At 48.6% G+C, this 12,814-nt stretch overlaps 1 protein-coding gene across 1 annotated transcript in view; it reads right to left on the reverse strand.

The window, feature by feature from the left end:
• Window positions 1-3,161: 3,161 nt before the first annotated feature.
• RPP40 (ribonuclease P/MRP 40kDa subunit) overlaps window positions 3,162-12,814 on the reverse strand; it is a 9,958-nt gene continuing 305 nt past the window's right edge. Inside the window, exons 2-8 of the mRNA XM_010835828.1 lie at window positions 10,842-10,986; window positions 9,556-9,624; window positions 8,511-8,606; window positions 7,502-7,627; window positions 5,057-5,255; window positions 4,794-4,928; window positions 3,162-3,691 (exon numbers count right to left, since the gene is read on the reverse strand). Of these exons, the coding sequence (XP_010834130.1) occupies window positions 3,493-3,691; window positions 4,794-4,928; window positions 5,057-5,255; window positions 7,502-7,627; window positions 8,511-8,606; window positions 9,556-9,624; window positions 10,842-10,986 (969 nt within the window). The 3' untranslated portion in view covers window positions 3,162-3,492. The remainder of the gene's footprint in view (window positions 3,692-4,793; window positions 4,929-5,056; window positions 5,256-7,501; window positions 7,628-8,510; window positions 8,607-9,555; window positions 9,625-10,841; window positions 10,987-12,814) is intronic.

A 12,814-nucleotide genomic window follows, 5' to 3' on the forward strand; every position in this document is an offset into this window, starting at 1 on the left:
TTTTATACCAAATATTTAACTTTACATGGGAAATAGTTGAAAATGGTATTAACCAGCAGATACAGTTTGGAAAACCTAGTCAACCACAGATTATTCCAAAGAATTAACAGCAATAAATCTTATTTCCAGTGTTAACTACACGTGTGTGTGCTCAGTCATGTCTGACTCTTTGTGACCCCATGGACCACAGTCCACGTGGCTCCTCTGTCCATAGGGTTTCCCAGGCAAGACATTGGAGTGGGTTGCCATTTCCAACTCCCGGGGATCTCCTGAGTCTCCTACGTTGGCACCATCTGGGAAGCCCCCAACAACTAGCACCTCCTAAATTAAGTTCCTTATTACAAGACTTCCTTTCTGACAGCAGGCATCCCTATAGATCACAATGGGACTCACTGAAAACCACCACCTCCTGACTTCCTGCTTGGACTGGTGGTGAAGATCACGTTGAAGGAAGAAGACTGGGGCAGCTAGAGGCTTTGGGGTGCTGGACGGTCAAGTTCTGAAACAGCCCTGGAGGCTACTCTAGGTCCTTTGCAATTCTACAAAAATTTTAGAATCAGCTTGTCCATTTACATACAGACACAGGGTAGCCTGCTGGGGTTGTACTCAATCTATGGTGAATCTGTATTTTGGAATGACAGCTTAACAATATTGAGTCTTCTGACCATGAACAAGGTATAATACAGCACTGTTTACTTAGGTCTTTAATAGTTCTATGTCTAAGGCTTCCCTGGTGACTCAGAGGTGAAGAATCTGCCTGCTAGCGAAGGAGACATGGGTTCAATCCCTGGGTGGGGAAGATCCTCTGGAGATGGAAATGGCAACCCACTCCAGTATTCTTGCCTGGGGAATTCCTTGGACAGAGGAGCCTGGTGGGCTACAGTCCATGAGGTCAAAACAACTGGTCTTTCACATTTTTGTCACTTATTCCAAACTACCTTTTTTTATGCTATTATAAAGGTTTTCATTTCACTTCCCAACTGTTCGTTGCTAACATATAGAAATATAATTGATTTTTGCTTATTACTTTACATCCTGCAGCCTTGATACACTTGTTAGTTCTAATACCTTATAAATTTCATTGAATTTTCTACATAGATGATAATGTCATCTGTGAAAAAGAAAACAATTTTTTTTCATTCCAATTTGGATGTTCTTAATTCTGTTTCTTGTCTGGTTGCAGTCTAGAAACTCCAATATAATGATTAACAGAGACATCCCCGATTTCTCCGATGCTGGGGGACAGAATTCAGTCCTTCACAGTTAAGTTCGATGTGAGCTGCAGGGCTTCTGCAGGTGCCTTTTAATCAGATTGGGCAAAGTCCCTTTATTCCTAGTTTGCAGGATTTTTTACCAGAAGTAGATAGTGTGAGTGAAAGTGAAAAGTGTTAGTCACTCAGATGTGTCCAACTCTTTGCAACAGTGGATTTTGTCAAATACCGTTCTAGTACTGATTGATTGCAACGATTATGTGAATCTTTAACGAACCCTGCATTCCTGGGATAAACCCTATGACCACGACATATTACATTTTTTGTCATCTCATAGGTTTTAATTCACTAAACTTTTGCTTCAAGTTTTTGCACCCATGTTCATAAAGAACATTTGTTCGGTAGCTTTTTGTCTAGCCAGGATACCTAGGTTAAGTTTGAAACCAGGGTAACACTGACCCCATAGAATGAGTGGTGGAATTTGTGTAGAAATGGTATTATTTCTTCAAACATTTGCTAAAACTCACCACTGAAGTCACAGGGGTTTTAGAAAGGTTTTACCTATTTCTTCTTGGGGAGCTCTGGTAATGTGTCCTTCAAGGAATTGATCAGTTTCACCTATGTTCTTAAATTAGGTCAAAGGTGCTCCAAACACTCCCTATTAATTGTCTATGGGGTCTTCAGTGATGCTGCCCCTCCCACTCCTCACACTGGCACCTGGTCTCTTCCCCTCACTGATCTGGCTGGAGATTTATCAATTCTACTGATTTTCCCAGAGAACAAGCTTTTGGATTAATCTTTCTCTTTCATTTCACTGGTTGCCAGTTTGGCCTTTATTATTCCTTTCCTTCTGCTTACTTTGGACTTACTCGTTTCACTGCTTCTTAAAGTGGGAACCGACATCACTGACAGAAAACCTCTTTTTCTTTCTAATACAGACATTTAAAGCTACAAGTTACCCTCTAACTACTGCTTTAGCAAGAACCCACAAATTCTAGTTTTTTTTAAAATTCATTTCAAATTACATTCTAATTTCTCTTTAGATTTGTTCTTTGACTTGTGAGTTATTTCACTGACAAATATTTGGGGATATTGAAGGATCTTTATTTATTGATTTCTAATTTAATTTCATGTGGCCAAATTATTTAGCTTTTGAAAATTCTTAATTATTTTGCAGCTCATGGATACATTTTTAAAAACGGCTCTTGACAGGTATTCTGGAAATTTAAGTAGTTGTCAATGGGTCCTTATCAAGTCGCATTGCTGGGGAAGAAAGTTCTTTCAACTTCTTCCTTTCTTTTTTAAAATTTTTTGGCTGCTCTGTGTGGCATGTGGGACCTGAGTTCCCAGATCAGGGATCAAACCTGAACACCCTGCATTGGAAGCGCAGCATCCTAATCATTTGGACTGCCAGAGAAATCCCATTTTTAAACAAAAACTGTAGTTCAGTTATGATGTCACTTTCGTTTCAGGTATAAAGCACAGGGGTTCAGTTTTACATGTGTGTGTATATACACACACACACACACACATATATATACATACATATGGCTCAGAAGGTAAAGAATCTGCCTGGAACGGCTACCTACTCCAGTACTCTGGCCTGGAGAATTCCATGGACAGAGGAGACTGGTGGGCTACAGTCCATGGGGTCACACGGATTTGGACATGACTGAGCAACTAACACTTTGACTTTCTTCATAAATATATATTATATATATGTTCTTTTCCAGATTCTCTTCCCTTGTAAGTTACTGCAACTCGCTCTTTAACCATTACAGCATCTAAACACCCCTCCTGACCCAGAAGCAGGAACCAGCTGGCCTGAGGCCCAGTCCTGACCCACAAGCAGGGTGACTTCAGTGGCTTATGCTCCCTCAAAGGACTGATGTGAGACTCAGGCGAAGTAACACATGAACAGCCCTCAATGCAGGAACTGGCTCTGCTGAGTGTGATGTAAGGACTGCCTGTTATTATTATGTGAGAAAGCTACTCACAGTGCACATTTTACCCAATGGTCCCAGAACCCCGGGTCCCTGGCCATCCCGGCCAAAGGCACCAGGCAGTCACCCACCCTCTGGGCTCACACGGACGAGGAGACACCAGCTGCGAGCTTCCGCTGGACAGCAGGCCCGGCCGTGCGCAGAGGAGGGGCCCGAGTCCAGAGCAGATGCTGGCAGGCGATGACCTGAGAAACCTCATCCAAGGCTGAGCGAACAGTCCTCACGCTGCCACGAACGATGACAAACATCGACAAGCGTGGTTGTAAATTCTGCGCTTGTTACGGGGGACAGTCGTCGTCCGCCCCCACGGCCATCTGAAGCCAGTAGTCCCGATTATTAAAGATCACGAAGTTGTATAAGTGTTCTCCTCCTTTCTGAAAACCGTGTTCACTTTCTCTCCAGGAAACAGGGCTGTCTGCAAAGCCTTGAACGGACAGCGTCACCCACGGGGCCAACTTTGGTTCATCAAAGTAGCGACTGAAAAAGACAGACACTTCTTAACAAACAGGGAGACTTAGGGATGGTCACATTTATCTTCATTTTTACTTATTCAGGATCAATGGTATTTCAGATGCTCCTATGAAGCTTCCACCTAAGCTTTTATTCATAAGAATCAGAAGACAGAAATTCACCTCCTGGTGCTATGCTGTGAATTCAGTAAAGGTTCATCACTATGCAACGCACAGGACAAACTCCAGCGGCTCCTACCTTCACTGCGGGAGAGCATATGTGATTCAAAGAACAAAAAAACGTCTCCGCAAACTGCGTTAAGAACCCTTTCCCCCCTTTAAGAGTCCTGCTGTCGGGGGTTCTGTGGACTGAGACACTGCAGAACATCGGGTTTCTCTTTTAAAGTTTTTGAAACTTCAACCTTCTTATTGAGGAAAATCAAAGCACAAAGCAAAAACGTGAAAAAGGGATGCTGGATTTAAAAAGGAAAAGCCTCAACAGCTACATCTTTGACATTTTCCAAGTGACGACTCCGAAGGCACCAGGCTCGCTCTCCAGTCTTCTCAGTAGGGACTGGCGCCTGACGCCGTTTACGTGGCGCAGTTTACGTGACGCCTCCCGGAATGGAAACTCCGTGCTGCTTTACACCACGCAGCCCGGGGCGTGTCACTGGCGCCCAGGGACTCACGGATGTTAGGGCTAGGCTGTGGATTCAGAGGTGGCCAACTCCTTTTCCCACCCATTTCAAAACGTGAAGCATTTTGCAGAACTCCAACACGTAAACCAGACCAACACGTGATCCGTGGAGCTCCGCTGTTTTCTTAGGAGATCCTGTACCTGACTGCGCTGAAACGGTCTGGGCGAGGCAGGGCAAGAAGAGCAAGCAGTCTGTTCTCAAGAAGCACAGTTCAGCTCTTCTCCTTCCGAAAGGACAAGGATGTGGCAACATCACCAGGGATAACTAATTACATCACGCAAGGTGATGATGTTACTGCACGGGAACCCAAGCAAGAGGGGAAAAAGGACATGTGTGCCGGAGGACTGTGGGACCTGCATCACGAGCGCCACCCCCAGAACATCACGGAGGTGCAGACGCCAGGACAGAACGAGCAGCAAAAGGCGTTCTCACCACAGCTGCTCCAACAGGACACATATCCGCTCCGGGAGGAGGAAACCAGTGACAGAGCACAGGGACGCCTGGGCCACCACCGAGCTCGGCTGCGGACAGCAGTAGGTTGATACGAAATTATAAGGCTCGTTATTTCTGCAAGCAAAAGAAAAAAAAGAAGACGCCTTTATATCCATCACTGCATCACTTTCAGAGTACTAAACCCCTTAGAAATGAGAAGGCAGCCGCAGCCCGCCGGGACCTGGGGGCCCCTTCGTACGCACAGGTCTGCGTGACTGAAGACGGCGCCCAGCCAGTCGAAGAGCTCGTGGGCGCTGCAGGCCGCCTCCGGCTCGCCCCCGAGCAGGCCGCTCCGCAGCACGGGGCACCGCAGGTCCGGCGTCGTGCTCAGCGCTATTTTTGGCTGATGCTCCTGAATTCCGTAACCGGAAAAGTATGACATCATCGTGGATCCTTCTGCACCTTCAGACACACCAAATAAGGCCGCTTGAAGAGTGTGAACACGCTCAGCGAGTCCCTGAGCCCACCCCGTTCCCGCCTGAGGGTTTCGGGAAGCAGGGAGGGTGAGGTCAGACCAGGGGGCGCTGTACAAAGCTTTACTCAAAGTAAAACCGATTAAGTTGCTTCCAGCTCCTAGAGCCAAAGTTATGTCAACATTCGTCTTCCTGGAAAATCCGAATGCTTTCAGATTCAACCCACACTGCTCTCATCATCTGCTCCACTAAGCAACTTTTGAGCTAGTAAGTAAAACCCAAAGCTTTGCTTATGCTTCAAAATTAGTGAACTCTACACACACAGAGAAAGGAGCGTATCTGCACACTCTGGAAACAGGAGACAGAAGAGGAGCCGAGTGGCAGAACCTCAGTCCAGCTTGCCTTCGACACCCAGTAAAACCCAGGGGGTTCTGAAGCATTTTCCGGTGGCCTTGGAAGACGGAAACAGTGACGCCTTGGAGCATGGGGCAGGCTGTATTAGAATACCTCCCTCCCGCTTCCCTCCCTCCAGGGCAGAGATCAGCAGGCTCACTGCCCAGGATAAAAGGTCTGCATTCCTGAGGCTCCAGGCTGCCCTTCAGAACAGCTGCCCCCTGCCTGCACCAGTGTCACGGGCCTGAGCGGCCCCCTACAGGAACCGGGACCTGGTGAACTGGTGCAAAGGCTGATGCTCTGGACGCTGCGACTGCTGGGAGTAATTTGGTCCTCTGCTTCTGACCCTGGGCATCTCGTGTCTCCTGCCAGTGCCCAGGAGACGGCGCAGGCTAACTTCATAGCTTGCAAGTAGGGCAAAAACCTCAGGCCTTTCACAGGTCTCAACAAGCCCCTAAAATACCTAGGGGTCTTAGAACACAGAGCTCTCCAGAACCCAACACACAGGAGGCCTTCCACGGACTCCAGGCCACTGAGATGCCGGCCTCTCGGCCCTGGGGCCACACCACACACACACAGAAGCTGCACTGAGGTGCTGCAGACCCAGGGTTCACGCAGGCAGCCCTGTCAGACCAGGGACCACGACCTTCCCAGGAAGAGCAGACAGAGGGGCCTACTTCCAAAACGGACCAGGGCTTTCCTCTTCTCCAAGAGAGAGAACCACACCACGTAACTACGATGCTCTGATTCCTTATAATCTTGGTTTGGGCCAAAGATAACACTTCGAAAAAGGAGTGAGGTGGTTGTAAACATCAGAATATACGGTGAACAATGTATTGTTCCAGTCAAGTAGAAGTTACAACAAATTTAATCTGATATTTAACAACATGCCTGATTATGACCCTGAAATGTCTAAGAAGCAGTTTGTATACATCACTAGAATTGTTACTTTAAAGCATTCCAGCCAAGGCTGCTGGAGCTGAGCTGGAGGGAGGAAGGAGAGAAACGGGAAAGGTCAGCTGCTATGAGACCATCCTCAAGAGCTCTGGGCGGACACGTAACCCAGGGAGATGGAGGCAGCCGGTTGCACAGCTGGACGATCCTGAACTATGCGGATGCCAGAGGGGACCGCACAGGTTCCTTAACAAAGCTTACAGGCTCCCTGCTGTCCCAAAGCAGAGCGTCCCTCCCTACCAAACCTTCGTTAGTTCGAAATGGCACGAAACGAAGAGGCAATCACCTTAAGACACAGCTTGCTAACAGATGTGTGAGATACATCAAGATAAAGCACAGATGCTTACAGACCCAGGTCAAAGCTCTGACGGCGTGAGGATAAGATGCTGAGTGTGGTTCTGGGGGAGAGAGCCTGGGGGTGCCCTCTCCCTCCCGGGGTGCCCACCACCTCCACGGAAGTTCACTGCGAGACACATGCTGAGCATTACTTCCACTTCTTTTGGTAAAACTTAAGTAACGTAAGGGTTTCCCTGCTGGCTCAGAGAGTAAAGAATCTTCAGTGAGGGAGGCTTAGGTTTGATCCCTGGGTCAGGAAGATCCCCTGGAGAAGGGAATGGCTACCCACTGCAGTATTCTGGCCTGGAGAATCCTATGGAAAGAGGAGCCTGGCGGGCTATGGTCTGTGGGTGGCAAGGAAGAGGCAGGCACCTACATCCATGTGGGCACGCAGCATCCCTGACCAGTAGGCTGAATCACCACGCCATCCTCACTACGCCCCTGCATCCCTGACCAGTAGGCTGATCACCACGCCCTCCTCACTACGCCCCTGCAGCTAACAATTAGATTTCAACACCGCTGTATCGTTATTACACAATTTATTTTTCATACCTGTTTGATGCCATGCCAAAAGAAAATCAAACTTCAACGGCTTCTTTTCTTTGAAGGCCCAAGACACTCTTTTATACTTCTTGGAGTCCAGGTTAGAGGATAAATCCATCAGATCAATGGAAACAACTTTAAAAAATGGAGAGGAATAAATAGTTCATGCATACACACACAGCTTGCACTGTGCAATACATGCTGGATTGAAAACATCAGGAGTTTCGGAAAATTCATGGATGAAAAAAGTCACTTTGTTCTCCTTGCCCTCCCTTTGGTTTACCAAATCAAAACTCTGCTTTTGATGGGCATTTCAGGAATTGAGCTAATCACAACAGGTGTTTAAAATTCACACTTTTCCCAAAGACCAAGGGCAGAGTTCAACTCGAATCAAGCCGTGCAGGCGGCAGTCATGACCACTGACGTTCAAGCAGACGGTCAGCAGAGCTCCATCTCCTCAGTCATGGGTGATTTCTACTAGGAATCATAACACTTGGGAAAATTAAAGGAAATTCTTTACTAAGACCAAGTTGGAGCAGATAAAAACCTGTAGATGTAGATGGGTAAGCAACAAGGTCTACTGTAGAGCACAGGGAGCTACAGTCCATATCCTGTGATAAACCATCGTGGAAAAGAAGACGAAAACCAGCGCGTATTCACGCATAACCGCGTCACTCTGCCGCACAGCAGCAACTACACACACCGCGCATCCACCACGCTTCAACGCAAAACTTAAAAAACGAAGACCAAGTTGGGTTCATTACTTCGAACCCGTGACCCGAAACATAGGTTTCTAACAGACCAGGTCCACATCTACGACCTTTATGAGACGCAGTCGCGAAAGTCACCTGGCTGCACAGCAGGATCTCATCCTCTCTGATGAGGAATTTTAAAGACGAGACTAAGCCACACCGCTTCTACACAAGGAGAACAGAAGCAGTTCAAACGTGTAAATTCGGACTGCTACAGAAGACCACTACCTTTTGTTAGAAATTGATGGAGAGAGCACCATACTTACTGAATCTCATGGTTTTCCTGCCAGAATACTGAGAGGGACGGCCCTGAAGTCCAGTTTCTTCATAAGTGTCTTTATCCAGGGATAAAATTAATTTCCCTATAAATCAAATAATAATTCCCAGAAAGAGACATTAAACATAGAACATATTCTCATGTTTTTGGTGTTAAAAAATAAAATAAAAATATAACATGTTCTCTAAGATAAAGCAAGGCAAATTGAGCAGTTAAACACCAGTGCACATAAAGATCTTTTTATAATACAAGTACATGATTTATCTATATATATCTTACTTATAAACAAGAGTATTATTTATAATTACATGTACAAAGACATTCTTTATTATAGTGAAACTAGAAATTAATCTTTTTATTAAAGGAAGAATAAACAAATTATGGTACACTTCTTTGGGATTTTTTCAAGACATTAAAAATAGCAAATTAAAACTGTATGCACTGATATGGAAAGATGTCTAGGATACAGACCTTGGGGAGAAAAAGAAAATTGAGAGACAATAGAGTGTGACATAATCCACGTTTTTTTAAAGAAAAGGAACAACCTGTATGTGTGATTTTAAATTCACAGAATGTGTCTAGAAGAATAAATACCGACCCGCTAGTAAGAGCACCTGCTAAGAACGGGAATGAGTTTGCGGGGAGCTGGATGAGGGAGCACCTGCTAAGAACGGGAATGAGTTTGCGGGGAGCTGGATGAGGGAGCACCTGCTAAGAACGGGAATGAGTTTGCGGGGAGCTGGATGAGGGAGCACCTGCTAAGAACGGGAATGAGTTTGCGGGGAGCTGGATGAGGGAGCACCTGCCAAGAACGGGAATGAGTTTGCGGGGAGCTGGATGAGGGAGCACCTGCCAAGAACGGGAATGAGTTTGCGGGGAGCTGGATGAGGGAGCACCTGCTAAGAACGGGAATGAGTTTGCGGGGAGCTGGGTGAGGGGCGGGCCGCCACTTTACTCACACCTGTGTGATTTTGACTTTCTCTTTTTTGCAGTATGCATTTCCTGAAGAATGAAGGAAAAATGAGTGTGCTTACCATTTGGCAGCAGGGCAACAGTATTATCCTCATCAATATTTGTGTTGTATGTCAGCGCATAGCACGAACCTGAAAGACAGCCCAGAGGAGAAATTAAGAAAAAAAATCCACAAAAAGTTAGTGGATTAGTTTAACATGGTAACTAATCTTCCGGGTTACGGGTCCCGCTCACTCAGTAACCCTAAACCGGCCAAAGTGAAGGTGGAGGACACGCGAGGCCAGGCCCAGCTCGTCCACGTCCCCACCCAGGGCCTGCCTGTGCAAGCCGGCTAGCACGGCAGAGCAAGTGCGTGCAGCTGTGCGGACGCTGCACAGAGGCCGAGTGCAAGGGCAGGCGGCGCGCACACCAGCAGGCCGAGTTCCAGGTGGGACTCCAACCTGCCAAGAGCTTGTGTGACATCAACAGAGCCGCTCGGGCTCCCTGAGCCTCGATTCCTCACCTGTAAAATGGGGGCTGCAGGCCCATCTCACAGTGTCGCTGCTGGGCGACGTCGAGTCACCCAGGTAAAAGCGCCTGCCGTGCCCGGGCCCACAGCGTTAGCAATTAGAGCATCAGACTTTCTTTATTTTTTTTGGCTACACCATGCATTTTGTGTCATCCTAGTTCCCTGACCAAGGATTGAACCCAGGCCCTGGGCAGTGAAAGCCTGGAGTCCTCACCACCAGACCACCGGGGAATTCCTCAGCATCCAGTTTCAAAACTGACAAAAGGAATCAGGTCGGTAAGACCGACGACAAGAGGCCAGTGGCTCCTGTGCAGTGATGCCTGCAGTGAGGGCGGATCCTTAAAGACGCTGGAATGGTTTCAAACGAGTGGCTCCGGGGAAGTAACTGGAACAAGCCAGTCAACCCAGCAGACACAGATGGGACTGAGGGCCGCAGGGTCCAAGAGGAGCAGGCTGGGCCCCCGTCAGCACCTGGCCGTGTAGACGGCAGCGTGGCTGCATCAGGAGACCAACATGCTGAGACGGCTGTTGCGGGCACTGCGTGGAGCACAGCGGTCCTTGCAGCCGCGCCCGACGGCAGCGCATCTGAGCACAGGGCCGGAAAGCTCTTCCTCTCCGCGAGCCTTGTGTGACAACACCCCCGTGGGACCAGAAACCAAGCCTGAGGATGCACAGAGCAGGCTGAGCTCCTGAGGGGCGGAGGGCGGGCCGCACACGCCTGACCTCGCAGACGAGCTCCATTAGTCTGATTCAAACACGGCAGGAGCCCTGGAATTGCGATGTGGCCTCCCTGCCTTCCGCATCCCAGCATGTTCACAGACACTGCGTAGTTTTTCTTACCTTTCTTGACAAAAGTATTGATGAATTCGTGTGTGATTAACTCATAAAGAGGTAAACCCTTCACAAAGTAATAGGGTCCGAATCCCATGACCAGATCTTTCAGTTCTTTTGAGAGTACCCCACATTCAGGAATCAGAAACGAAACCTATTGGAATATACAATATAAAAAACTTACTTTTTTTTATTAACAATAGAAGCATGGTTGACTTACAGTTATACTAGTTTCATGTGTATAGCATGCGATTCAGTATTTTTGCAGATTATACTCCATAATAGCTTTAAACAAGTTTTATTTTCATGCAGATCAACACCCAGGATTTAGTGATGATACAACATAATTAAGGCTACTAACCATGCCTCCACAACTTTCAACAAAACTCTGAAATTAATTTACTAATCTCAGGAAAAGAGAAATCTAACAATTCGTTTTCCATTTCTGAATTCAAGTGCACAGTATAGGAAAACTGAATGAAAAAATAATTTTAATGGGAAACTCTTGCTTGCGTTTTATCTTTTGAAAATAAGCAATATATTTGATGTCCTGTTCCTGTCACTACATTAATTAATTTTTAGGGAAATAGAATTTTAGGGTAAAGAATCTGCCTGCCAATGCAAGAGACGTGGGTTTGATCCTTGGGTCAGGAAGATCCCCTGGAAAAGGAAATGGCAACCCACTCCAGTATTCTTGCCTGGGAAATCCCATGGACAGAGGAGCCTGGCCGGTTACAGTCTGTGGGGCCACAAAAGTCAGACATGACTTAGGGACTCAACAAGTACAAGTGAATATCCCCAAATCTGTGTATCCTGGTACCAGGCTGGAATCAGAGGAACTGTCCCTTAGGGCGTAAGGAATTTAGGGACACTGGTTAGTAAGAGGCTGCATGGAAGCAGAAGTCAGCTGGGTGTTCCCACTATCCCGACAGAAAAGCTCTGCACGTGGGCTGGAGGACACGGCGCACCTCCCAGACGGCTGTCTGTGAACAGCTCCCCATCTAGAGCAGAGACGTTCAACCCGACAGGTTTCAAGCGGTGCCCGGCTGCTCCACACCTTGAAAAAGGCCACTCTCCCAAAGCGGGGACACTAACCGGGGTCGCCACTTGTGTCTGAGACACTGGCCAGTGAGGCCTGAGTTGGGATTAGGCTGATCAGCTTAAAAGTGTGAGGCTTCACGCGCTTCCATTTCAAGGTCTAGTCTGGAGCCCTCCCCACTTGCACGGGTCGGTGAAGCCTTCCCAGCAGACACTGCCCGGGAGTCAGGGGGTGTCTCCTCCTCTCAGCAGGTCCAGTCAGTAACCCCACTGACGCCTCAGCCGCGAAAAGGGCCCCGGGGCGGGCGACACTTCCAGAGAACACCAGCAAACATCGCTGCGGGCAAGGCCGCCGAGGCGAATTTCTGCCAAAAGCTGCCCAAATGCCTCCCTGGCGCTCTGGATGGACAAGGCGGAGAGCAGCGGGCAGAAGAAAAAGCTTTTAAGGGATCAAACTAGCCCCCGCAAGCCGTTTAGAGGAGCAAGCAGCTCCCGGACGTGTCTGGGCTCGCCGCTCCGGAGACACGCGCGGGCGCAAGAAGCCAGAGGCTGGGAAGGAGAGAGGCCGCCCCGCCCCGGCCCGTCCTGGTCCCGCCCCGTCTCCCGGCCCCGCCCCGCCTCCCGGCCCCGTCCCCGGGACGCAGCACGCCTGGGGCGGGGCCAGGCCACAGTAAGAGACTAGAAGCCCCGTGAACCCTGCCCCGCCCTCGACGGCGGAGCACCGCCCCGCACCGGTGCACCCTGAGACTTGTGGTCCTGAAGCGAGCTAACACACGAGCCTGGAACCACGGAGAGACTACAGCTCCCAGCATGCCGAGCGAGGGCCCCGCCCCGCCCCTCCGCGAGACGAGGGCGGGCTCCCGGAGCAGAGCCCGGTTCTCCCCGAGCCTCCCGCGCCCGCGGGAGGGAGGGTGCGCGATTCGCGGACCCAGGGCCAAGAACCA

This window comes from Bison bison, unplaced genomic scaffold, assembly GCF_000754665.1.
Source record: "Bison bison bison isolate TAMUID 2011002044 unplaced genomic scaffold, Bison_UMD1.0 scf7180017864053, whole genome shotgun sequence".
Taxonomy (NCBI): domain Eukaryota; kingdom Metazoa; phylum Chordata; class Mammalia; order Artiodactyla; family Bovidae; genus Bison; species Bison bison.